Here is a 26839-nt window from a genome sequence, read left to right as displayed (position 1 = left end):
CGTAAGTAAAGAAATTAGTTCAATGTCTTATCATGCTTACTAATTGCTTTTGTTTTAACCTAGTCATCAAATGTTTCATAATTTTAAGTGTTGGTAATTAAACATGGCAAGTAATTATTTACATTCAAGTTAGAATTAAGACACAGAATTAATTTCTACATCCAATATTATAAATTAATCTTCTTCTTCTTATTTTTTTTTGTACATGCGTCAAAAACATGTTATTCTACAAAAATCCTAAAGCGATATAATAAATCTTAGGAAAAAAAAATTGAAATAAAAGAAATTTTGATCAGAAGGTATGCAATTATATTGTCGTGACAGAAATAGATAGATAGTCCTTTCCTTCTCGTGTTTCCTTCAAGGGAGAATTTGGCAAGCCTGGAGAGTAGTAGTCCTTGCGTATTTGCGTATCTTCTTGGATGCACAGATATAACGCACAAATACATAACCATACAAGAGGGTCATGGTTATCGGTAGACCATATGGTGTCGCGTGCTGCGGTCGGCAGACCATGCCGAGCGAACACCAGCCGCCAGTGGCAGCGTGCAACGGGGCTGCTTGGTTGCTCCTCTTCTTCCTCAACGCCTTTCGATGGCTCCTCGACTTCGAGGAACGAAACAACCACCAGAAAGTAAGAGAACCAACGAAGCCCATGCCTTAAGCTTATCGTCATCGTTCGATGGTTATAATTCGTGATCTCAAGGAATGTTGTTTTAATCTCGTGAAATTCGAGTATCCATCGCAGAAAGTTAGTTGCCCGTAAATGGTACGACGCATTTTACCACTGACTATCCGATGAGGAGGAGGAGGAGGAGGTGGAGAAAGAAGATATAGGAGCGCGTGGCATAGGGAGGACCACCACCATCTTTTTCGATACTACTACGATCTTCCAAATGTGCTTGCTCTGCCTTTTTATCTTCTTTTATCCATTTACCAACATCGTCTGATGCACACTCTCGCGTGCCGTCTGCTGCCAATTCTTGTAATCCTAGAATTTTACGTTTCGTCGGTTCATTGCTTCCTCTCATCAAATTTAACAAGAGCTTATTCGTAGCAATAACGATATCTTTATCAATTATTTATTAGGAGTACAAATAAGTTTCCGCCGTTTTAAGAAAGATGATGCTTCACAAGGTTTAGGTTATAATTGTCAAATAAAGTAAATTTAGTATTATTATTTAGTAAAAAAAAGTAGTTGCTTGTGATAGACAATATTTCGAATAAACGTAATGTACCAAACTGTATCAATAAACTTATTTTTAGTTTTTGTTTGTTTGTATCTATCGACATTTAATGAAATGATTGTATGTTTTCGTTAAACGATAGAAGAAACTATTTTTTCTTTATTTTAATTTTGTTATTTTTTGTTGCTAGATAATAAAAAAATATGTATATCTTAACGGAGAAGTAGCTAGAGTTAGAAAATTAATCGCTGTTGCGGCGCTTACTTACCACAGAATGAGATTCGAAGGTGGTTAACGCGGTGGCCCAAGGCGAGGCCGATAAATTTTATCCCACGCACGTGTGTCCCACGCCTGTTTACATGCCTTTTAATGTACGATAGATTGTCTTACCTGCTATTTTCGTTACCGCCTTTCTCCATTGATTTATAATATGCTCGATCCTATACACATTTTTGTCCCTTTTTACTACTTGTTGCTCTTTTGACATAGAAGTTTTGCTCTTGTTTATAGGAAATAGAATGAAAGATATTTTTTATTAATATTGTTTCCTGAATCGACCAATTAAGTAAAAACTTAATGATGAATATCAATTTTATGTCGCAGGTGTGTTCCCCTTTTGTTAAATTATAATATATAGCTTTGTTGAGATTTTATCTTTAATTGCTTTGCAATATACTCAATTCAAAACCAAGTACTCAATTCAACGATTAGAGATAATTTTTTTTTTTATTCTTTTTCTTTTTTTTTTTTCATTTAGCTTCGTAATATTTCATACAGATTTGTGAAAACAATTATCGTTTTAATGTATTAATTTTCCGAGTAAATTTATCACGAATATAATTATAATCTCAATGTATACAGCACGTAGCTAATATATTGAAATTGAATATTTGTCCTTTTTTTATATTACTACTTAACGTAGTTATCATAAGTCGATCGTATTTCGAATTGATTTTTCAGGGTGATACTTTACCAAATTATGATTCAGGTAGCAAAGTAAAAAATTCTTTTCGATCGTTTTCAAATTGCTATTTACGAGGAGTATGAACATCATAAAGGAATAATTTATATTTCGTTTGAACATAATAAGATTATTACGTATAGTGGGTAAACCATAAAATATTCGATGGTTCGTAAAGTTGGAAGTTCATTGGAATTTTGAGATAAAAAAATTGTACATTTCGAAAATACGTAAACATATTCGAGGGACAGTAACACAACGAAAAACTGAAGAGTAATTTTTTTCGTCGTTATTATTAATAAGTTAATCTTACCGGTTTTAATTATGCTTTGATACTGAATTACGGATTCCGCGCGTTTAATTGCCGCAATATAGTTCTCATACCCCTCAAATGCTTATTAAGAAAATCCCATTCGTTTATGGAAACGAAACTTTACTCGAGGCCATTTTATACCGTTCCTTTATTTCCCTTCTGATTCGATTACAGCCTATCTACTTCTTCTTGGTTTACCCTTCTTTTTCTTTTATGAGATCGCCTTCGAGATACGACGTTCGGTCGAATTACGGTACTCTGTTCTTTTGAGTACCAAGGACCACTTGATTTCCGATAACTTTTCTAACAATTTCTTTTTATATATTGACGTCTCGAAATATGTTGTTTTCTTTTCTTGTAAGTTAAACTTCTTTAGTCGCGTAGAGAGTAATTTTTCAAAGCCAGGACGAAAATGGGAACGTCACGCAGAAAAATTTTATCTTGGGAACGTTATGAAAAATGTAATCGTTTGGAAACAAAATAAAAAAAAAAAGAAAAAGGGCGATGGAGTATAATTGATGCAATGCAGTCGTTTATCGAATATAAATTTAAGATAGTCATGCTTATTTAGTTTCGAGACAAAAATTAGATTAAATACATTTAATTCGAATAAAATTTAACTCTTATCGGGCGTCAGTCACGCGTCCAATGGACAACTGTATTTTGGCGTTTCTCTCGTCTTGTCACATAAAATGACAATCGACATATGTATAATTGTATACAAACCGAAATCAGCTACAACCAGAAGTTTTCATACAATGTATATTTTATGAGTCATTTTGAAACGTCACGTTCCGTGACACACCCTGTATATTACATACTCATATTTATTTTATTTCCTTGTTATAATAAATTTATAAAGGAAAATATCTATAACCATAATTACCATCATAAATATTAATTATTATGTGTAATAATTAATTCTGTGCCTTTTAACACTTGGCATGCGGGTATACTTCGCCGTCAAGTTATGCATGCAGCGAGCATTTTTTCGTGAATCGTGCGGGAATTTGGTTAAAAATTTCTTGTATCTAATTTTTTCCGTCTTTGTCGAATTATATAGTACATATACATTGAAAAATGCACAATTAATCATATACATACCTAAGCGCTTTATCCACTTCACTGTGCTGTAATTATACGTTACCCACTATCCACTACAAATTTACTAAATACGTATTTTTGCGTGACCCGCGTTCCAGTGACAGACTGCGAAAAACGTAAAAATGCGTTACTCGCATGCCAAGTTAAGTTTTTATTTATAAAGTAATCATATTCACATTTTTTATTTTTCGAAATAGTCTTCATTATTTTCGATGATTTTTGTTTATCTTTCAGGCAATTGCAAAATTCCTTGAGGGAAAAAAATATAAAGATTTTGAATTTAACGAAATGAACTTAATATCAAAAAACCGTATTAATTGCTACACTTAATAAATGTCTATTTTACATATTTAAAGAATAATAAAAATTCGATTCTCTCAAACGTACCTTCTTTATTCAAAATTCTCGTCGTAAAATAGAAAATTGTAAAGATTACGTCAAAAAATATATAATTTATTAGGTTCGCGGTTAAAACGTTGTAATTTCTGAAGACAATTTTTTGTTCTCTATCTCTGGAAGAGGAACGAAGTTACGAGTGAGAAATTCGTTTCGTTACGAAATTCGTGTCTCGTAGATGAAGAGAAGGTAGGCACAAACAGCATAGAAAAGCTGTCTGAAAGTAAAGGGATCTGTATCTCGATGTGGTAACGCGATTTAGTCAGCTTCGAGATGGCAACTCTTGTCGACGAATCAATTATGAGAATCGCGTGCGAGTTCCTTGTAAGAGGATAGAAAGAGACGTAGAGAAGGAGGTGGGGATAGGGAAAGGAAGGAGAACAGGGCAAGAAAGAAAGAGAAAGATAGAGAGAGAGAGAAGCTGCTAGAGACGTTGAGCGCTATTTGACGGGCACCTGTTGCTGTTAGCACACTAGCGAATGCCCCTTTAACGTGTACACACTGTCTCTCTATCTATCTTTCTCTCTCTCTCTTTCTCTCTTATTTTCTCTTTGCGCTACTTTATTTTCACTTTCCGGAACCAATACCTATTACCCTCTTATTCCTGTCCACTTTACTTTGATTTTCGTTTATCTAATCTTGACTTAAGGGTTCACTTTATAAAGTAGCTTTAACCTGGTTCTTTTGAAAAAGATATATTTTATGTATTGTAGATACACAACAACACCATTCCCAACTTCACGAAATCGGATGAGGTTTTTGTTTCGTTTGGACTAATCCTTTGTTTCGATCGAAGAATCATGCCTTGGTTTTAAAAGCGAGAAAACAATGCAGTTAGTAAGTGCATTCGTGATTTTATCAGAGGAGACACGTGAACGTGGTAAATCGTGCAAAATTTCTATTACTCCCTCGTACACTTTCGCCGAACTTTTCTCTTAGCGAGAATAAAAGGGTTTTTAGATTAATGGAAAAGAATAATAAGGAGAAGTAACGATGACGAATCAAGGAATAGTTAAACGATCGAGTTTAGCAAGAATCAACGACTACTTATTGGAAGAGATTTATTTTATTAGAAAGTTTTTGAATTGTTTTAACATAGATTAATTTTGTCATTGTTTCGCGTGGACGAAGTTTATAGCAAAGACAAGATCAAAATTTAAATAAGGGAAGAAAGAAGGGAGGAAAGAATTATTTTAACACGTTAATAAGTATTCTTTTGCAAATCATATTTATTTATTTTATCCCTTAGTTACTCTTCTTTTTACTTTTGTTCGTTGATTTTTCCAGTTATGCAACCAGCCACCACTTCACATCGTATAAACTTTATACAGTATACAGAGTACACAGTGTGAGCCGGCTTTATAGAATGAATCCTAGACTTACAACAGGTAAATCAAATTCTTGTTCTCGTTATAAGAAGATTACTATATTAACGTTGACGTAAAAGAAGAAAAGCAATGAAATAGTTGAATGTGATTTTTTTTTATTTTACATTTTTCTTACCGCGATTACTTGAATTATTTACTTACATAATTTTGGCGTTAATTAAATTGAAATGATTCATTTTATCGTGTCATATTTATTAATTCGTTTTAAGATCATCGTGTGGATGAATTCGCCGCGATTCTATTGGATACTCGCAACATCCAGATTGTGTGTACAAAATAGATGGAGAATTTGGAGGCGCGAAGCCATTCTAATAGAAAGACTGTTTATTGCATCGTTAGAGATTACAACGGTATTCATTGAACCATCGTTGGTTCGAGAATACAGGAAATACCGTGCACCCGGCCAAAATGCACGCGTGAGCGATAGTTTACGGGCATTGTGGGATTATCGCGATAAATTATGGCGTGTAACGCAACTGCGCCTATCGATATGTCGATAGTATTAATTGGGTCGTCGAGATTATTACCGGAAATGTATTATATCAATAATAATTACCGGCCGATTCGCTTTGAAAATGAGGATCGAATAGCTGCTATTGTATTTTTTGATGAACAACATTTAACCCATCCTTGTTTCTCTAATGTTTTTAATTTACAAAAATAAAAATAAAATTAAACAAACAAATAAATAAATGAATAGAAAATCAAAGAAATAATACACAAACAAGATAATAAACTTATCCAATGTACAATATTTGATCAAAGTATTACATAATCGCAATTTACTGTCAGTATACTTGTATTTACGAATTATAAGGGTAAGGGGGTAAAGAAAAATATATTATCGATTTCATTTGTATTCGTATCATTATTAAAAGACATACGCGAGATTAAATTTATTATCGTTTGGTAAGATCGAAAAGGGGACCAACCGAGTGGTATAGTTCCATACGGCTTGTTCCATGCTCCACTGATTCCTCCATGGCGCGTAGAAGACGTCCACTGAACCATCAACTTTTCTCTCTTTGCCCTTTCATCGGGAAGCAAGGAGGTTACGCGATTAATCTATCAGTTTGGACTAGCGCGAAATTTCGAGTGGCCACTATCCATGTGCGCCCCTTTAGCTTGCCGCATACGGTGGTAGACCGTACAAACAGAGAGAATGAGAGAGAAAGAGAGACATGGTGTATGCGTTCACGTGCCGACCGTTCGTCGGCCTTTTCTATTCGAGTAGGTACTCGTACGCCTACCCTATGATCGTTTTCACGGGGGATTAACGAGCGCTACGGTGAGAACTCTCCACTAATTAACATATCAATGGCCGATAAATCGTTGTTTTTTTCTCCATTTTACTCTCGATACTACATAACGACTCTACAGATTTGGTTTACAATTAGTTAGTATCATTTAATATTAGTATAAATATAATTTGTACTATATATACATATTTATATATTTTGTTTCATTTTGTTTGATATATATATATATAAATCGTAATTCTATGTAATCGATATGGAAAAAAAGCTTCCACATTGAGATGAAATCTTTCTCAAAAACAGACACACGTTCGATTATGTAAGGATATTCGTCCTATCTCGTATTTACTCTGAAATTTCGAAAGGAATCATGAAAAGAGGGTGGTTTCGCGTGCAGTAGCACGTGAAATGTTCTATTTTCTCTCCCTCTTTCTCTCTCTTACTTGCTGTCTCCCATTCAATAGTATCTCTGTTGTACATAGCTTTTCTCTCTCTCTCTCTCTCTCTCTCTCTCTCTCTCTCTCTCCCTCCTCCAAACTCGTGTTTGTTCTACATGCGTGGCGTTGTTTGCACGACGCGCAAAGCACAGTCGAGGGTGCGGGATGATACGAGCCAAATCGAGCACCACCGAAGTGTACATCATTTGTGGCGTAGCGGCCTGTGAAATTCAGGATAGTCGTCTCTTTTCTTTTTTTCTTTTTTTTTTCTTTTTTTTCTCTTTTATGAAGTTACAGCTACATCCTCGAGACCTACTATCCTGTCACACCCCTTGCATCTCCGCAACCCCTCTAACGACTAGTCTGTTATCGAAGCTTTAACAATTGCGTATTTTTTTTCTTTTTTATTCTCTTCTTTTTTACGTTCCTCTCTATCTCGGTAACAACTGAAAATTTATCAAGATCCAGTTATCAAATGTGGTACCTTTCAATTCTTCATTCTGTACTAACTCACATCAGATTTATTCTCGATGGATACAGCAACAACGTCAGTGTTCAATTTGAAAATTAAAAACTAGACGTCCATCATATTCTTCGAAGAGATTAAATATGACGGAGGACGAATCGTTGGTCGGGTTGTTACTTACGTCTGTAACAATTTTTAAACACTCGAAAAGGTTATTGCACGTGCAGAATGATTTTTTAAATAGGTTGATATATTAATTGACAATTTTCTGTGATATACGGAGACTCGATGCTTGGAAATCGAGTTTAAATTCATAAATGGATCACGTTGAAGCTCCTTAAAGAAGGATAAGGACGTTAAAGCGAGAAAGGTAATGAAGGGTAGAGAGAGAGAGAGAGAGAGAGAGAGAGAGAGAGAGAGAGGTGAGAGTGAGAGAGAGAGAGAGAGAACCACTACAATCATGTGTGTAAACAGCCCCTAGAGCAAACAATTCATACATCCGTGCTGAGCTTAGATCATCTGTCTCGTCGTGTACTTACCAGAAATGCTATACCGTTTAAATCGGTCTCTCTTATTTGTACATTGTATTAGGAATTTAATGTTTCATCATTACATGAAATTCCTATCTTTGACGCTTTTACTTTTTTAGTTAATATTTTGTAAGATAGATTATTAGTATATATGAATAACTTACTCAGTATAAATATTAACTCAACAGTGTCTTAAATAGATAGTATTTATAATAAGATTAGAGTTACATCAAAATTGTATTGGGATGGCATCAAGATTATATATTGACAACAGTTGATATACTGTTATTTTCTTCAAATTTTGATATTTTATAAATATATATAATTATATATTTTATTATATATATTATATATTTATTTCAAATACTATCTATATTAATCAATCTAATACTAATCGCTTATATTATATACTGATATTTTATTATTTATGTAATATACAAATTCAAAATAACGACTGATAAATAGCAATTAATATTTTAATATATACTTCACGAAATATTTTTATTTAATCAAAACTCGTTTGTTCGTAATATCTGACACATTACGGTTCATTCTAAAAGTCCCGTCTTCATTACCGTAAAGATTATTTTTTTATATTATGAGATGATAGAGTAGATCGAAATATTTTTTAATTAACAAACGAGTTCGTATGTGGGCGTAAACAGAATTTGAAAAACGAGGGAACGTTTTGAAAATCATTTTACGATTATATATTTTTTCTATTTACCTCTTTATCCCTTTCTCTCTCTCTTTTTCATTTATGTGAACGACGACAAGCTGTCTAATTAACCGCCTCGAATTCCGAGAGGAGAGAAGATCGTGATTCATTTTTTGTTCTCATCCCTTCGTGTCGTCGACCTGTCTCGATTTCTCTCTTTCTCGTTTTTTACTCTATTTTACTCTTTTTTTTCTTTCTCTTGGAAAAGCATCGACGAGAGAGAGAGAGAGAGAGCATCGTTGTCCATGGGGTAGATATATAGAAGGAATGATTAGAATTTTATTATCACGAAGAAGAGGAAGAAGAAGAAAGAAAGGAAAGGCACTTCGAAAGGCGGCATATGGTGCGATTCCTACAGTTCCTTCGGCTTTTGAAGTTTCGGGGATGAAAGAGGCCGCCGTTCTTGAGTTTACTTGGGTCTCCTCGTCCCTTAGTATCTCTCGACTCTCACCAAGATTCTCTCTTTCTTTCTCTTCCTCTTTCTCTTTCTCTACGAGGATTCAAGTTGTTTTTCCTTTCCCTTCCTTCATCTCATTCTTCTCTCTTCCTCGTTTACGAACGAGCAACAAACCCCCGTTCCGTTCTCTTCGAAGTGCCTCGACTTGTCTTTCGAACTCTGGAGACGACTACCGCTATGGAAAGACGTTGGGCAAATATCCGTGAAAGACATCGGTGGCTGCTGCCTCCAAGAGCTCAGGGAATTCCGATAATTGGCAAAGAAAATTTTCTTACCGTCTCTTTAGAATCGTTTCAAGATAACAGAAGAAGGATTATTTTTGTAGATACTTTATTGTATTAATTGGTTTTTTTTTGGTCAATCTTTAAAATACATGTGTTACGTGTGTTTTTAGAGTTGTATATAATTAGGAAATATTTCAAATTTTTATTCAACTGGTTTTTACTTCTATTTTATTTATTTTTTTGTAATTTTTTTACATTCCCGTAACATATAATTTTTGTTTTTTTCTTACATAATCTGCAAAACATTTGTTCTTCCTTTTTTCAGTATTTATTTTCTCTTCTTTAATTCTCACATCATTGCCATTTGATCTTTTTCTTTATAATTTTCTGTTTTAGACATGTTATTGTTTATCAATAATTTAATATTTTATTATTTCTTTTATCGAGCCGATATTTCATTTGAAGCGTGTAATATTGAACTTCGCCCCATCTCCTATCGTTAAATTATTGCTAGGTATAACTTTTAATGCATGAAAGAAAACAATTAATATTATATTTTCTTAAAACACTTTCTATACATTTGTAAAAACTACGATTCCTTATTTAATTAAAAAAAGATGTATATATTTGTCTCGAGAAAATATGTTTTATTATTGTAAATCAAATTAATCTTCATGGAATACAATATACTTATAATTAATATATTTTATATTATTATATAATAAATTTATATTCGAGGTATTTACTTGACAGTAAAAATTAAATAAGAAATTGTAATTTTTACAATCTTATACTTGTTACGGTAATAATATTTAATCAATATTAATAATTTTGTTCAATACTGTATATTATTCAAGATTCTTTAGAAATTCAATCGTTACATTTTGTATCGTATCGAATTAACGAATGATCGATCTTGGAAAATTGAAGAAAAGAAAAAGAAAATCAGAGTGATCAAGCAAGTGTATTCCATTTTTTGTGGGCCTCTACCTGCGTCTTACAATCAGCCGCAGGAAGTTGCGATATAATTCTTTTGAACTTCTCCCCTACGAAGTTAAGGACATCATTTCGTGAAGTGCCTTCCTCCTCTTGTACTAATCGAAATTTCGGGGCCAGAGTACCTACGTATCCGGGTAATGTATCCTAAGTACAGCCATACGAGATAATAGCGAGTGGGGTTGAATCGGGATAGATCAACGATATAATCAGAACTCTATGGTCTATATGAATTTTCTTTCCTTTTAAGAGTTCATTACTAAAAGGTTTTTTTTTTTCTTAATTTTATTCTTGCACAGTATTATCTTTTAATAGATTAGTAAAATAATTTATTTCAATGATACGTTCTTAGTAGAATATGAATATGAAAATCTAAAATTATTTTGTTCAGTTTTACAAAATTATATCATATCATCGTATTTCAGTATATAATTATTTTTTTTTCATACAAAAGAATAATATATTTTCAAAATTTATAATTAATATCATTTTCGATCTATTTAAAATTTGATATCAGGCCGACAGAATATTCTTTGTTTATGTTTACAATATTTGTTAGTGGCAAATTTTGTTTTCAATAAATCTGTACACATTATCTGAGAATCATGGCAATTTCACATGCATAAATTGAGTATTATTGTAAGTTAAATCTTTATAGCTTAACTTTTTTTTCTGATCATGTACAATTTTAAATATTAATTAACAATGAAACACGAATTTAAAAACAGAAATTGGATTTATTCGAATATTTCAAGCTATAATTGAAATAATCCAATTTGTTATCAAAAGAAAATTACATAACAAAATGTATACGCCACATTGGGGGAAATAAATTATATAGGCAACTAAAATATTGATATATTGTTATACGATTTCGTAGTCACATTGGGTTATAAAGGAATAAATGTAACTTTAAACACTTTGTAGTAGTGTTTAAATGTACTTCAGTAAAATATTCCATGGTATGTAAATTTAATTACTTACATAAGGTATTACTTAATACACAATGTAAACGAATTTGAAATGTTGACGATTAAATTATTTGAACAACAATAAGCACAGTACGATCGATATTGCTCTTATCGACTTGACGAATATGTATCGAAAGTTATGAGATTAAAGTATGGTAGGAAAGTGAGGGAGGGTGTGCACAGCGACGAGTGGTAAGACTTTGACATAACATTTTATAGCGATATCCTCTCGTGAGTATCGACTATAGTTCGGCTCTCGGGACATACACTAGGCACACACTATACATGGGATGAGTAGACTAAGCGGCGGAGGTTGGTACTAAATCTCACCCTAAAGCATCCCTATCGAACCACCCCTAACTACGCTACTAGCACTCCCGTCACCCCACGCTATGACCTGACCCATTGGCGTGGATATCGACGGATCTTTTACCAACGAATTTCTCCCAAACACTTACTTTTTATTCTCTATACCTATCGTTTCTTTATGATCCTTCATTTATTTTCTTTCGTCATTGAAAATAAATATAACCATAGGGGTAACATTAGGTATTTTATTTAAGACGAGCTTGATAAAGATAACAAAGAGTGATGATAAATTCAATAAAAATGAGAATGGAGCTAGTAGTAGCTCACATTCGTGTAATTTTTTGTCCCACTAATAACAAATCTATCGAATCGCTAAATTCAACCAACCGACGTATTGCAGACGTTTAAATTTTTTCTTGATTGAAGTTTTTACGTAAACTAAGAGAAATGTTCAAATTTCGAGGAAAAATTTGCCTTACCTAGGTTGAAGAGTATTTCGCGAGAGCTCAAAACGGACTCTCGACTAAAGATTCTTGACCTCTTGGAACGAGGGCGAATTGTGCTTTCATAAAAGTTCATTTTCCTAATTCTTTCTTTTTCTTTTTCTCTCTTTTTCTTTCTTTCTCTCTTTTTTTTTTAAGAGAGCAAAAAGTTAGTTCTAGAATGGTCGTATAATAGCGGTAAAGCGGATCGATAGAAAAGTAGGAGAGAAGAAATTTTTCCTTCGTGAAAATCGTCGTCCGTCGAGCAGAACGATCGATAAGACTCGATACTTTCGACAGGAATGGGATACGGTAGGAAGAGAAAAAAAAAGATCGATCTGAACAAACGAGATTGTCTGTTTTCCTCTCTTTATTTCTCTTTCTTTCTTTTTCTCTTTTACTCTCGGTCATTCGTATTTACCTATATGGTACTCGCCTTTCGTATCCTTTTTAGGACACTCGTCTCATAGGCACACATATGCGAGCCTGGCTTTCGAGGTTCCCTCTTTGTTATGTTCACTAACATAGGGAGGATCGCTTTGCGAGGAAAAGAAAAAGAAATTATTATTGTCGCGCGCGCGCGCGCCTGCACACACACACACACAAATATATATTATATATATTCGTAAGTAGCATATAAGTATGTATGAGAGATCATTTCTCAAGAGATCGAGATTCGTTAGACCGATCTATATTTGGTTGAATCGATCGAAGGAGGAAATACACCGCTATAGTAGCCTCGATTAAGGCTAATCAGGATTAATATCAGTGCTCTTACAACGACGACGACGACAACGACGACGGACGTTTACAATCTAACTCTCCCTTCTCCACCATCCTTCTCTCTCTCTCTCTCTGCTTTATCTTCTATCTTCTATCTTTTTTCTTTCTATGTCGGACAAATTAAAAGGAATTCATTAGGAAGGATATATTGTACGGTTTAAACTCATCGAGAGATCCACGGGTCGTGATTTCTTCGATGAAACTTCCCGGTTCGTTCTTCATCTTATTTATCGTTCTATCATTTGTAATCTGTGTCATTTTGTTACGTTCTATATATATTGTCACCTTGTTTCTTCTTATTCATTATTTTATTAAGGCTTATTATGTATTGGGTTAGTATTTCGAATAAATTGCTAGTATTTATAATAAAATGTCAATATTTAATGTAATAAGTGGCCAAGTATATATAGTGGCCAATACAATGACTATCAGTCGTTTAAAATGGATGGTTAGTATTTGTAATAAAATATCAGTATATGTAACCTGTATCGATATGTAAACCTGACAAAACCATATTATAAATACTGATAAATTATTATTTATACTTAACAAAATTAATCATTTATTTTACTAACATAAATATTGATAAAATTAATAGAAATTGAGATGCATTCTTCGAATCATTTCTCTATTCATTATTTATTATTTCATGTATAATATTATTATTAAGAAATGAAGAATCCGGATGTTTCTCACGAGTTATTTGTAAATAACGCAACAATTTCGGTTTCATTTATCGGTTGCGTTTGTTAATCTTCAGAGGAAGTACTCGAGACGTTCCTACGTAGGGCACAAGGTGATACTTAAGGACGCTTCCACAGGAAAGAGCAGATTAAGCCGTTTCCATTGGTCGCTCTCGAGCAATTCCGTTTTCCATTCGGCTTACTTACGCCAGTGGAGTGGCCCCTAGTCCACCCCTATATACCCCGTCGCCCTGCAGTTAATGTGTTCCAGGGTAAAACCCTGCCCCCGCTCCCAATTTCAGCTCTTCTTTGCCGTCCCCTCTAAAACCCACCAAACTTGGGATCTCGAGTTCACCTCAACGAGAATATCTCTCCCTTCTCTATCACATACAAACACGTATATACGCGATGAGAATTAGTGAGAAAGGGAGAGTAGGGATGAAAGGGGGAAGAAAGAGAGAGAGAGAGAGGGAAAATGGAATATCTGTGTATGCGCGCGCATATATACTTTGGTTCTGTTACGCACTTTTACTACCCCTTTCATAGTCCCTCTTTCTCTCATTTGGCTCGTGTGCGATCTCTCTTTGTTTTAGAAATTAGAAGCGGATTATCGAATTCTCTGTTCATTCGAGTTACCACCAATGATATCTTTGGATATTGTATGTAGGAATGGGCCCTCAAACAGTGACTTTGCCCTACCTTATCTCGAGGGGATGATCGAATCGATCTATTCACATTTCTCTATTTCCTCTCTCTCTCTCTCTCTCTCTCTCTCTCTCTCTCTCTCTCTCCAATATTTCTATTTTTCTATTATATAATTTGCGTAATAATTACATGGTTATTTTCTTATCACCAAATGAGTAATTCATATTAATCGTAGAGTTGCTTAAGCCTCCCAGCTGGGAGACAGTTGCTGGTAATGGCACGAGACACGCTGCGTTCCGTTTTTGTTCAGTCTTCGAGAAGACTCGAGACGAGAAGCATCTAACTTATAACCCACGATCTTATTATTTTTCTTTTATTTTATTTTTTTTGGGGGGGTTTTATCTGAACGGGGGTCGCGTACGACGACGACGACAACGACGACGACAACGATGGTAAAGAAAAAAAAAAGAAAAAAGAAGAAGAAGAAGAAGGGTCGTCCGGGTCGACGACTCTTCACCTTTTCTTTCCACTCTCTGACCGTTCCTACTTGAGTCTCTTCTACTGCTTCTTCTTCTTCTTCTTCTTCATCATCATCATCATCGTATTTTTCTCTTTTTCTTCTTCCTTGTTCTCCTTCATAAACTCGGACGTCTTTACACGAGCGGACAAGGTGTAGAAAGAGTATGGTCGATCGCGTGGAGGAGTCACGGTTTACACAGTTGGCTCGACGAGGTTACCTAATTATTTGTTGCACGTCCAATGATGAAACGTCTTCGAGTAATGTTACGTCGTCTCTTCTCTTCTCTTCTTTCCTCTTTCTCTCCTCTACGTCTCCTCACACTTTTGTCCCACCTTTCATTTCAAACGCCCGCAGCGGCGTCGCGAACGCAAAACGAGAGAACTCGTCTTCTTGTGTTAGAGCGATGCGCCAGCGCCCAAGTGGCCCACTTTTCGATTAATACTTCGAGATGATCCGACCTTTTTTCCTTTTTTTTTCTTTTTTTCTTTTGTTTCGTTTTACTTTGATAGTCCAGCTGCCTCTTGAGAAATCCTTTTCTATCCTGAATCAAGGAATACGAATTTAGTTTATTTCTCTCTCTCTCTCTCTCTCTCTCTCTCTTCTTTTAACGTTTCTTATTTGATTAATGGAATTTATTTTTTAAGCGACTATTTCAATCTGAATTGAATTTTTAATCGGTTTGGTGTGGCTTTATCAAAGTTAGTATTTTAAATCAGTATTTCAAGTAATTTTATAATAAAATATTGGTATAAATAATATCGTAACGATAAAATACGATTTAATCCTGATATTTAATGTTTTTTATGAAATAAAATATTCATATTTACTGAACATTTATTTTTCAAACTATTTACCAATAATTAATTAAAATGTTAAGTAAATAAATAGATGCATTTTGAATTTCACATAAAACACGATATTATACAACAAAAAAATGAACAAAAATAACATAATTTTTTTAGAGGGAGATTAACGTAGCAATATAGTAATGATGCAAGACCATAATGATGTATCTTAAATCAATGAAAAGAAAAGAAATGTTCACGGGAACTTATTAGAGCAATAGCTGAAAAATATGATTCATAAATATTAGTATGTACCTGACAAATGGATCGTGGAAAGAATTGAAGCTGGAATTTTCCAGGATCGATTCTCTTACCCAAACTCTTACTCCTTCGTAGAGGTTATTTCAACTTTCCTGATATCTTCTCTCTCTCTCTCTCTCTCTCTCTCTCTTTCTCTTTCTCTTTCTCTTTTGCGAGAAAGATGTTTCGCGATGATAGCCATGGAAACCGTATGGCAGAGATCTTGGAGGTTCTCGAGTAACGTGAGGAGTACCCTTCGAGATTTACAGCAGCAATATTAACACCGACGAGTGCATCCAAGCTTTATTCTCTCCTGGGTCCTTCCAGCATCGTCAAATTTTCAAGTACGACGCTCAGCATTTAGCAGAAGTGGCATCTCCAAAAGCAGGACTCAAGAAACCGGTCAATGATCTCGGAATCCTGCAAGCTTAGTCCAAGAGGCTACGTGAAAAATAGAAAATCGCGTTAGAAGAGGGCACGTTTAGAGAAAAAGACAAAGATTCAAGGGAAAAATCTGTTCAGGAATGATTTGAAGGTCTGCCATTTTTAGAATTTTCATTGAAAAACAACAAAAATATTTATAAAAGAAAACTATCGATTTACCGATGGCAATCTATCGATGACCCATAGTTCTTGTCGAACCTTTTTGCTCAATAAATATCCTAATATTTAGTATATATTATAATACTATAATATAGTTATTTTATGACCAGGTACAAAGTTACAAGGAAATTTTTTGAACATATGTTCCGAAGATATGGCCTTATAGCAGTTGTAAACAACTGATTACAATAATGGCAATTAATTATATTGATTTCTTTGTTATATACTATTGAGAAATATACGTCCCCTCGATAAAATCTTTATACTACTAATACTTTCATTTAATTATTCGATCGCCAGATTTAAGTTTTTGATCGCTAAATAATGAGACACACCGAGTCTTTTAAAAGGAAAGAAGACACGAAAGAAAAGATGAAGAGATGGGGGAAATGTGATACTTGCTTTACTTATAGAGAAATTATTTCAGTCTTACATTAGTTCTTCTCGAGATCGTAAGTTGGATTGAAATGAGATCAAGTGCGTTCAATAAAACGGTCGCTCACAATTGATGTCAACTCGTTCCAACATTGTTTTAGAATCCTCGCTCCCTTCTTCATCTCCACCTCGACCTCTACTTCCACCACTTCCTCCCCTCTTTTAATATTCGCCTGCAAAGTACTTTACGTAAGTACGACTAATTTGCTTTAGATTTTTAGTCTTAATTATTAACCTGCTTCTCTCCTCTCCCTCCACTCTCTCACCTTCTCTCTTTAATAATTAAAATTTCAATTGATATTATATATGTATAATGCTTTGCCATCGATCGTGTTTAAACGTTACGTAATCTTTATCGATGTTTCCTCGCTCTCGTCTTCGCAACGTATTACGCCTTTCCAAAACTTTTCTCCTCCGATTAATCCTCCTCGTGAACGAGACGATCGTTATCGTTCTTGGATAAGCCGTCGAGTTTGGAGCGAAGGAAAAATCGAGCCGTGATCGAAGCAAATCGAACTTCCGTTAACTTGGCAAACTTCCGAAAGGTCGAAACTTTTCGTCGGGCAAACCTTTCTAAGAAACTTTCCGGCTCTCACGTTCTCTAACAATTATTTCCGATCTGGATCGAAAGATTATAGTCCTTCTCTCTCTTTCTTTCTTTCTTTCCTCCTCTATTTTCTCTTACTCTTTTTCTCCCTCTTCCTTTTTTTCCTCTTTTCCTTTTTTCTTTTCTTTCTTTCTCTATTTTCTCACTAATTTTTTTTCTGCTCTCTCTTTCTGTGTTTTTTCTCTCTCTATGTCTATACCTTTTTTTTATTTCCTTCTCTCACACTTTTTCTATATTTTTTCTTCCCTTTTTCTTTTTCTTTTCCACTCTCCCTTTTTCTCTCTATCTCTTTCTCTCTTATTACTTCAATTTTGTGAACTAAAAGAGATCTTAATGTGAATTCAATCAATCTCACGAAATAAGACCTTCGACTTCGAAGATATCGCGAACACCTCGCGATACGCGAGTACTTACCTTTTTTCCGACTTTAGGTAAGGAAATCTGGAACTCTCGTTCGTTTGCCAAGTGGGTTAGATTAGGTCGAGTGAGGTTGGGTAATTATAAACGTTCGGCCGCACGGGGCGTGGGTACGACACTAAAATTACTCACGAATTTCCAACTAACGAGGCACCCTTGGCGCCACTGAGAAATCTCGTTTGTCTTTCTTGGGACAGCCTTTCCAAAATCATTTCCTTTTTCTCCTTTTCTCTCGATTTCTCTCTCACGCTCATGTGTGTGATCAGCTTGTGATTTCGTCTTCGATGAAATACGAGTATTTTTATTTAAACATCGGTAAAAGTAAGCAGCAGCAGCAGCAGCAGTAGTAATAGTAGTAGAAGTAGTGTTTCAAATTTTCTATCTAGTCGGTTCGTTGTAGTTTTTCAAATATTTATTCTTTACCTTCCTCAATCTTCTCTCTTATTCTCTGTGCAATATAAATAATACTCATATGTTTCTCCATATAAAAAAAAAAAAACCTAGCAACAAATCTACATTTATAGTGTTCGTCGTATCATATAAAATGTTCTTTTAGTGTCTAATCTATCAGATTTAATTATACTGATTGTTTGTAATTCGTGAAAAAAAAATCTTAATCGCTGACGTGTCGAATTAAAGGTTAGATTATTAATTTGAAATGTTTGGATATTATATCTCGACCAAATTCTGTATAAAATATTATCGCCTTATCTATTCATTATAAGTTATCGAATTCAGGATGGTTTTATCTACGATTGATTAAATCGATTGATATAAAGAGAGAAAGAAAATGAAAATAATACAAATCTACATATACGAGTTAGTTTTTAGCGTGTTCGTCTTTTGCTCTCTTTTCGACTCAACAAGTGGGCTGATGTTTTCGGTACGGTACGTAGATATTCGGTCACGCGAGAGAACGAGTCAGTCACCCACACTAGCGCGTCATCTCATCGATGTTACATGCGCCCCATCGATACTTCTCTCTCTTTCTATCTTTCTCTTTTTCTCTCTTTCTCTTCTCTGTTTTCACCACATCGCATACACACATGTAAACGCACGTAGTTACACATCGTGCTTTGCGGGCAAAAATGGTGGCCCTTCGCGCTAGGGGTTGCTTCCTGCGAGCCAAGCATGCCAAAGGGGAGACGTAAGGGGAGAATCATAAGAGATAGAGAGAGAGAGAGAGAGAATGAGAAAGGGAGAAAAGACGAGTGAGAAAGAAAACAAGCGAAAGAGAGAGAGAATGATAGGAAGAAGTAGGAGCGAGTACAGGACAGTGAATATGGGGAATGGTGGGGAAAGCAAATAGTGGGGATGGTAAAGATGCGCGACGTGTAGCGGCATAGCAGTGTAGAGTTAAAGGGGGGAAGGGAGGGCGGACTTGGCTCCCCTCGCGAGCGCAGCGTCAGTCTTGTCGTATAGTTCGTTGGAGGAAGTTCTTGTTCCTCGAATACTTGAGCGTACTTAACTTCTTGCTATTGCTACTTCTACTTCTACTTCTTCCGTACACGTACGGATCGATTAAGAAACGGTTCTTTCCTTCTTCAATGTATCGATATATGTTCGCGTATGTTTCTTAAACTCAGTGATAGTTATAACGTTTATCTTATAGACGAGTATATAAGTAACATACATTGACGACGAATATGATTTGTTCAGTTTGAATTTAAAGACTATGCGAAATCACTTTGACTCGTTTGAATTTATACTTTTGAAGAAAAAGAAGCAAAATAAGTGGCGCGTTGTGATTTATCTTTGCTATATGTTCGAAATCGAAGAAAACAAAATGTGTTTGGAATTGTAAAAAGCCGGCTTTTTTACAGTGCAAGATTGTAACCTCGAAATTGTTGGACGCCATGCGAGCTACGACGACGCGATTTTACATTTCCAACTCTTACCGACGCATTGATTAATGTCGAACTCGTGAATCTTTTCTTTCTTTTTGTTTTCCTTCTTTATCTCTGTCTATCTGTTTATTCACTTCTATTTGATTCTTTTGAGGAGAGTGAAAAAATTCGAAAAAGCGAAACTTCTATTATCGATAGCTGCGTTGGCTCATCTGACGAGCCCACGTTAGTTTTCAACGACGTGGTTGGTAGTGTGCCGGAAAACGAAAGAGAGAGAGAGGAGAAGTCGACGCCTCCTTTAGCGTCTCTCCCTCTCTCTCTTTCACGCGTTCGCGCGCTTGTTTCTTTCTCACTTGTGACTTCTGAACATTTTCTATTGGCTTCTGTTTCGCGCCAAGCCGCGAACACGCACAATAATGATGATTAGTGTGGACGCTACTTGTGATAATTCGAACTTCAAGATTTGACGTCACTTTTATGACGCTTGATCTTACTGGGCTTCTTCGATTTTCAATCCTTTTGGATTCCTCGATCGCCCATCGTAATAATAATACAATCCTCCCTTCCTGTGAAGATATGCAGTCAAATACGATACTGCGTGACGTTGGCAACACGGAGAAGTTAATGAGCAACAACAATAATCTTAACAACAATGGCTCCCCTGGTACCGATATAATGTTCCAGATGGAGGACGAGGGCCTCACACAGTTGGGGAGCGTCTTTCAGTCAGCCTATCAATCCATCGTGGGTGGTGGCCCTCAGGTAAATCATCTCTAACCTACGCATCTTATTGTTAGGTTTAACTCTATCATCGTCGACGGATGAGCGATTTAAAACCACCTGCTTCTTTCTTTTTCATTTTTCTTACAGTTCTTTCTCTCTGTCACTTTTTCGTGATTTTGGGATGCCTATTTTTCTTTTTGGTCTATTATTATATTTACAAACGATTTATAAATAAATTTGTATTCTTTACGTTTCGTTACAGGGAAGTTTTTATTATTAGTAAACTTCTCATGTCACTATCATCCCTATTCTTTTTTCTGTTCTTTTTCTATTCAATTTTAATTCCCAGCATTTCGATCATTTTCTACAGTTCTTTATTTTTATTTATTTGTTGTAGTCACAATATTCTTGTTTTGTAAATAGAACATTTCTATATAAATGTGTATTCACTGTATGAATAGATTATACATTGTATAAATCGTAAACACGTATGCCAAGTTTTACATGTTTTGTCGTAGAGGCCATGATCGTCGATTGTCAAGATTAAATTTAAAACGATATAGAGTAGCATCGGTGATTCCCACGGGACAAATTTATTGTCGGTCACCGATGACCCTCATGGCATTCAACATGTCAACATATTACAGTATATTTTTGTTTGTCTTGACTTTTCGTAATATTTACGATTGCTACTATTATGAAGTACAACAATTTTTTGGCAATTAATGGTAACTTTTTATCGCAAATTTTAACTTACTTTTGGAGGTTTTTAAAAAATTTGTGTATATTCAACATAATTGAATAGTGTTTGCAATTAAAGACTACTCAAAGAATTCTTGGTATTGTTGAACGAATTTGGCACTAAATAGTCCACTATACAGTAGTGACATTCATAACTCAAAAATTAAGATAACATTCACGTAAAGTTTTTCTTTTTACTAATAATAGTATATAGAATTACTTTTCTTAAATATTGGAATGCATTTATGAATAATCCTATATATATTATTCGTTTGAATTATAAGATCAAAAAATGTTGAAAGAGTGGATATATTTAAACGGAGATGGTCAAATAAAAGTAGTAATTAAAATAATTATTTCTCTGGCGAATAATATCTTTTTATTGTTGACAGCGTAGGACTCAATATCATCAAATGTAATATTAAAAGTGGTGGGAGGGATGGGGGAGAAAATTCAAATGCGAACAAAACTCGTTTTAATGTGTCCCGCGTAGTACTTTATCAAATATTTATTTTTATTCACACTACATCCGGATCTCGATACGATAACTCGCGTCACGGTTAACGCGATCGCCTTATCGAAAACTATCGTGTGCGATGGTTGTGCAACGTAAGCGTGAGACAGCATGAGATAACGTAAAATTTGAAACAATGGAAAATCGAATGTCCATTCGTCAATATGGAAGGACGCGCGTGAATGATTTATTGGTTTTATCTCGTTCTATTTTGAACTTTTGAAAATAGCGTTATTTTGTATTTAGACGACCTTCAATTATTTTAATAAATCAATATATGTATATATATATTTATGTTATCGTCAAAACGTGTAATCCTTTAATTCATGAAATAACCGGCTAAACTATGAAATAACTTTACTGATCTGTTAAATTAAAAAAGTTAGAATTACATAATTTAACTAGACAATGTAAGAATTCACGATATGCGAATAGTTAAGGTATAAAATTGAAATTTTATCCGTAGGTTAAATCTGATAGAACAGCACGACTAACAAAACATAGATTTTCAAAGTATCGGGAGAGATAAGAACGGATAATTACAAACATTGTTGACAGAAAAATAGGCTTTAAAGGCGAATTAAATTCCAATCTCAAATTTTTACTACTCCCTTTTTGTGAATTTATTATTTTACCTTGTTATTTCCTAAATAAGCTCTATACGTTTTAATATATAATTATATTTCTTTGTGTTTTTTCAAAAACAAATATTTCGGGTAAAACCTTAGGTTTTTACGATTTAACTGAATCATACAATTTAACGCTGACATATATATTAATTATTTTGAATAATTGTCTTTAACACATAATAAAATTAGAAGACAAAACTTTGATGGCTTATTCAAACGATACTCGACGTGAACAACGCGTTTAAGATCTTGGATAGTCGTATTGTCGAGCGTGAGGAGCACGCCATCGGTTTGGTGACGTCAGGATTACGTCACAAACATGGCCGCCGTCACGTGGGCGGGAACGTAGATCCCCGTCGGCCCGTTCTTTTTGTACCGAGGGCACCCTTCCACGATTATCCACGGGGTGCTCTCGTAGTCGTTGTTGTCGTTGTGCATCCTGTTTTCAAGCATGGACATTTTAAATCTAATATTTCCTAACAGTTTTTACACCCTTTCTTTTTTTCTATCAAAAATATTGCACAAAGAGAAATTATCAAAAAGATACCAATTTTATCGGCTTTTTGTAATAATATTTTTTATAATAGTTAAAACAATATTATTTTAAGTTTTTCTCGATTTAATTCTTATTGTGAGTACAATAAATATATATTATATTTTTCATAAGAACGATTTTGAAACAACACATCTCTTAACGATTGATTTCGATCATCATTGCGACAATTAAGACGTTCTGTAATTTGGTTCTTATTAAATTATGTTCAATATTATCTACTTTAATTACGACGTAATGTACAATGATAAATTGGATAAACTGCGAAACAGTTATTTAAGTTGATTATCGTCGATCAAGATATTTCGATTATCAGACTAAATGATGAGAATACCTTTGTGTCGTGAAATAGTGCATACATGTAAAACACTTATTCAAAGTTCACATTGAATTCTACTCGTGTAGCGTTTAAATGTAAATATCACATATCTATGTATAAGAACGTAGATCTCTGGAGAAGTAACTAGAAGAAAATCGTTGAGTAAGAGGCTCATGATATACTCGAATATTTCCAAGAAAATCGGCTACCTAAGAGTGTGCCGCGTTTATTCGAGATTCGTACAGCGCGACGGTGACACATCATAGTAGCATTGTTTCGTTAAATGGAATTTCTATCTAATTTAAATGCGGCTTAGCTAGAAATAATGCGATTATGCGTTAGCTTATTCTGTTTGTTAATCTCCTTTGCACACCATTGTTACCCCGAACGACGAGGGAGAAACGACGGTGGGCGAAGGCGACTAAGAGGGTGGGGTTGAGGGGGTAGAGAGAGAGAATAGGGGCGGGGGGAGAGAAGTACTCCGGATCTCTCTCCCTTTCTCCAACTAACCATTTCTTCCTTTCCTCTCCTCTCTTCTCTTCTTCTCTACCTTAATTCGCTCTTGCCTCCATCTTGCCATTTCGTACGACACTGTACATTATTTCAGTACAGTCCGTGCAGCCGTTAGATCTTCTCTTTGGCTTATGGACTACCACCAGCGATTCTCATTTTCGTATACTCTCTTGATCTCTCAACGTTTTCTATTTTTATTGTTTCTTCCTTTTTAAGATACCATTATCATTTCTCTGATATGTTTCTGATACTCATATATATGTGTATGAATTCTTTGATAACATAATATTTTCTGATAGAATCGCGCTTTGTATTCAATGTATTTTTTTTTTTTTTTTTATAAAAAAAGGAAATGTGGAAAATTTATGGATTTCGTCATTGTTTTATATTGAAATTATTATCTTTGTATTTCTACTATCTTCTCGTGTTCGCAAGAATGCAGAAGAATTTGATTTCATTGTTAATTAATTTTAAATTATATCTTCACAAATGTTCCCATACATTTATTAATTCTACGGCATATTTTAAAGTTATACATTTATATTTTCTGTCTATATTTAAGGATATATTTGTGCCCAATAATTTTGATAATGGACTAACAATAAGTTAAAAAATTGAACAAATTAATTTTATAACATATTTTGTATTACAATTATTTGTTTTATGAAATATATCATAAACTCAATTTTAGTAGTTTTTGCGTCTTATTGTTAGCGTATATTCATAATAATCGGCACATTTATGCATATCATTTATGTTCAAGCCAAAAGTCACTAATCACATTTTTATATTTTTTGATGAAAAAATTATTTTTTTAAATTTATTAATCATTATTTTATAAAAAGTACTAATAGTAAGTGTATAAAAATCTAAAAAAAAGCAAATTTTGAAATCTAATTTTTCCTATTAATAATTTGTTGGACGAGCCATAATTCAGATTAGCCTAAATGTTAGTAAGTGATTTTTCGCTACATATATACGATATATATAATAAATAAATAAATATATATATATATATATTTTTTTTTTTTTTTCAAAAATCGATTGTAGTTTAAAATGAAGAAAGCAAAGTTATGATGGATTCGTATGAGAACCACGGTTTTCTGATCGGAGTTCCGTGCGTTTAAATTATATTCGAAAACGTGCCGGTTCGACTCGTGGTTTCGTTTCGAAGTCAACTTCTGGTTCTGACTAAGTTTGTTTGTGTGTTTATATGCTTATATGAATGTGTGTATGTGTGTATATTGGTATGTATATATGAGCATGAAAGTGAGAGAGAACGTCTATCGAAATTCGGTTGGATCGAAGAAGAAGACAAGTTTTTAACGCATTTTAATTTGATTCTCCCGTTTGATTTATCTTGTACTAGTTGTTGTTATACTGGGTAACATTATTTCATGAAATTATAATCGTCGGCCGATTTGTTTCTAAAGCGCTATTTTAGTAGGAGGCACCAAGTTGACGCGTCGCTTACAACGCATTAACGGTACAAAGACATAGTCGTCATAATTATGTCTCTGCAAGATGAATATAACGGCGTAAAATATCGCAAAGACAACGGGACGAGGACGATCGTAAAGCGAAGGTAGAAGTGACGTTAGATCGACAGCTGTGTCTCTATTATTACTGAATACTCGACTATTTAAATACACTGAATTGTTTTTTCTTTGGTAAAAGAGAGAAAGAAAAAATAAGAATTGTATTCATCGAGCTTGATCGATAATATTTGTACTCGTTATAATAATAATAATAATAATAATAATAATAATAATAATAATAATAATAATAATAATAATAATAATAATAATAATAATAATAATAATAATAATTTTTAATTTTATATATTTTTTTATTTTTTATTTTTTATTGGTTTAAACCGAACAAATATTAGTTTATACTAGTTTGACTACGATAGCGAATTACTTGATTATGGTTGCTGCTTTTAGTGAATTGTAGATATATTTATATGCAAGTACATAATTATTATTAATATTACTATTTTCCTATTCCTTGGGAGATTGAACAGATCAGTTTCATTTTATCTTTTTGAGAAATGTCTGCGTTGTTACATGTTTTTATAATGGTTTTTGTATTTCTTTTTGAATGTACATATGTTTTTAGTTTTAGTTATATAAGGTACTTTATTAAATTGGCGTAATTCCTGTAATCGACATTATTATTAGTATTGTGTACACTTTATTTTATTTCCAGGTCTTTTGTATTTCTTGTGACAGTAGTGTGTATTTTTTACTTTTTTTTATTATACAAAGTGTTCAAAAAGTCGTTTTACGATACAAAGAGGAACAAAACAGAAAAATAAATATTGGTTTATTAATAAAATTACAATATTTTGTTTTCATTTAAAAATATGAATTTCCAACTAGAGATGAACTCACGATACTACCATTTTTATTATTTGTAAAAATAATTGAAAATTTTGTTATCATTATCATTATTTAAAACCGTTAAGATTAATTTGTCGGATATTTAATCTAAAGTGAGAAAGGAGGGGAGGGTAGGCGAGAGCATTTTCTTCCATCCGTTTAGTCAACGATGAGAAGAAGAGAACGCTGTTGAGCAAGCGTCTGGCAAAACCAGTTTTTGATCGTGCCGAGGTAAGGGTGGCCATTTCCGGTCTACGCTTCTACCCCTCTGCGACTCATATCCGGTACGGTACTCGCAACGTTTTAAACTGCGCCCGATTTCACCTCCTAACCCCTCTTAACCCCTCCTCATAAACTCACTCGGACGACCTTTTTTCAAGTTTCGTCGCCCGTAAAATCTTCCTCGTGGACGAACGGCTCACTTGAGGAGAAGAGAAGTTCATCTAAAATAGACTCAAAAAGAAACGAAGGAAAAAGAAAGAAATGGGTAGGAGTTAGAGGGTGGTTGTGGAGGTTTGGAAAGAGAAAAAGAGAAGCTCTCTTTTCATTGTGAAGACTTATCTCTTGTCCTACGTTAAACTTAATTAACTCCGTTATTCTTAGTGGATTAGCTTGTTTCTACGATGGAATATCGCGCTAGAGA

At 34.1% G+C, this 26839-nt stretch overlaps 1 protein-coding gene across 3 annotated transcripts in view; it reads left to right on the top strand.

Annotated features, from left to right (window-relative positions):
• LOC107064324 (daughterless) overlaps window positions 1–26839 on the top strand; it is a 150753-nt gene that overhangs the window by 31539 nt on the left and 92375 nt on the right. The window contains exon 1 of one of the 3 annotated variants that reach the window (XM_015316902.2): window positions 19394–20582. The exons of the other annotated variants lie outside the window; for them this stretch is intronic. Coding sequence (XP_015172388.1) covers window positions 20298–20582 — 285 coding nt within the window. The 5' untranslated portion in view covers window positions 19394–20297. Of the gene's footprint in view, window positions 1–19393; window positions 20583–26839 lie in introns of those variants that run through there. 3 annotated transcript variants of the gene reach the window in all.

The sequence above is a fragment of the Polistes dominula genome, unplaced genomic scaffold (genome assembly GCF_049000335.1).
Source record: "Polistes dominula isolate Pdom_NZ unplaced genomic scaffold, Pdom_raw_medaka contig_77, whole genome shotgun sequence".
Taxonomy (NCBI): Eukaryota; Metazoa; Arthropoda; class Insecta; order Hymenoptera; family Vespidae; genus Polistes; species Polistes dominula.
Note: the sequence above shows the minus strand (reverse complement) of the source record. Positions and strands in the feature narration are given on the sequence as shown.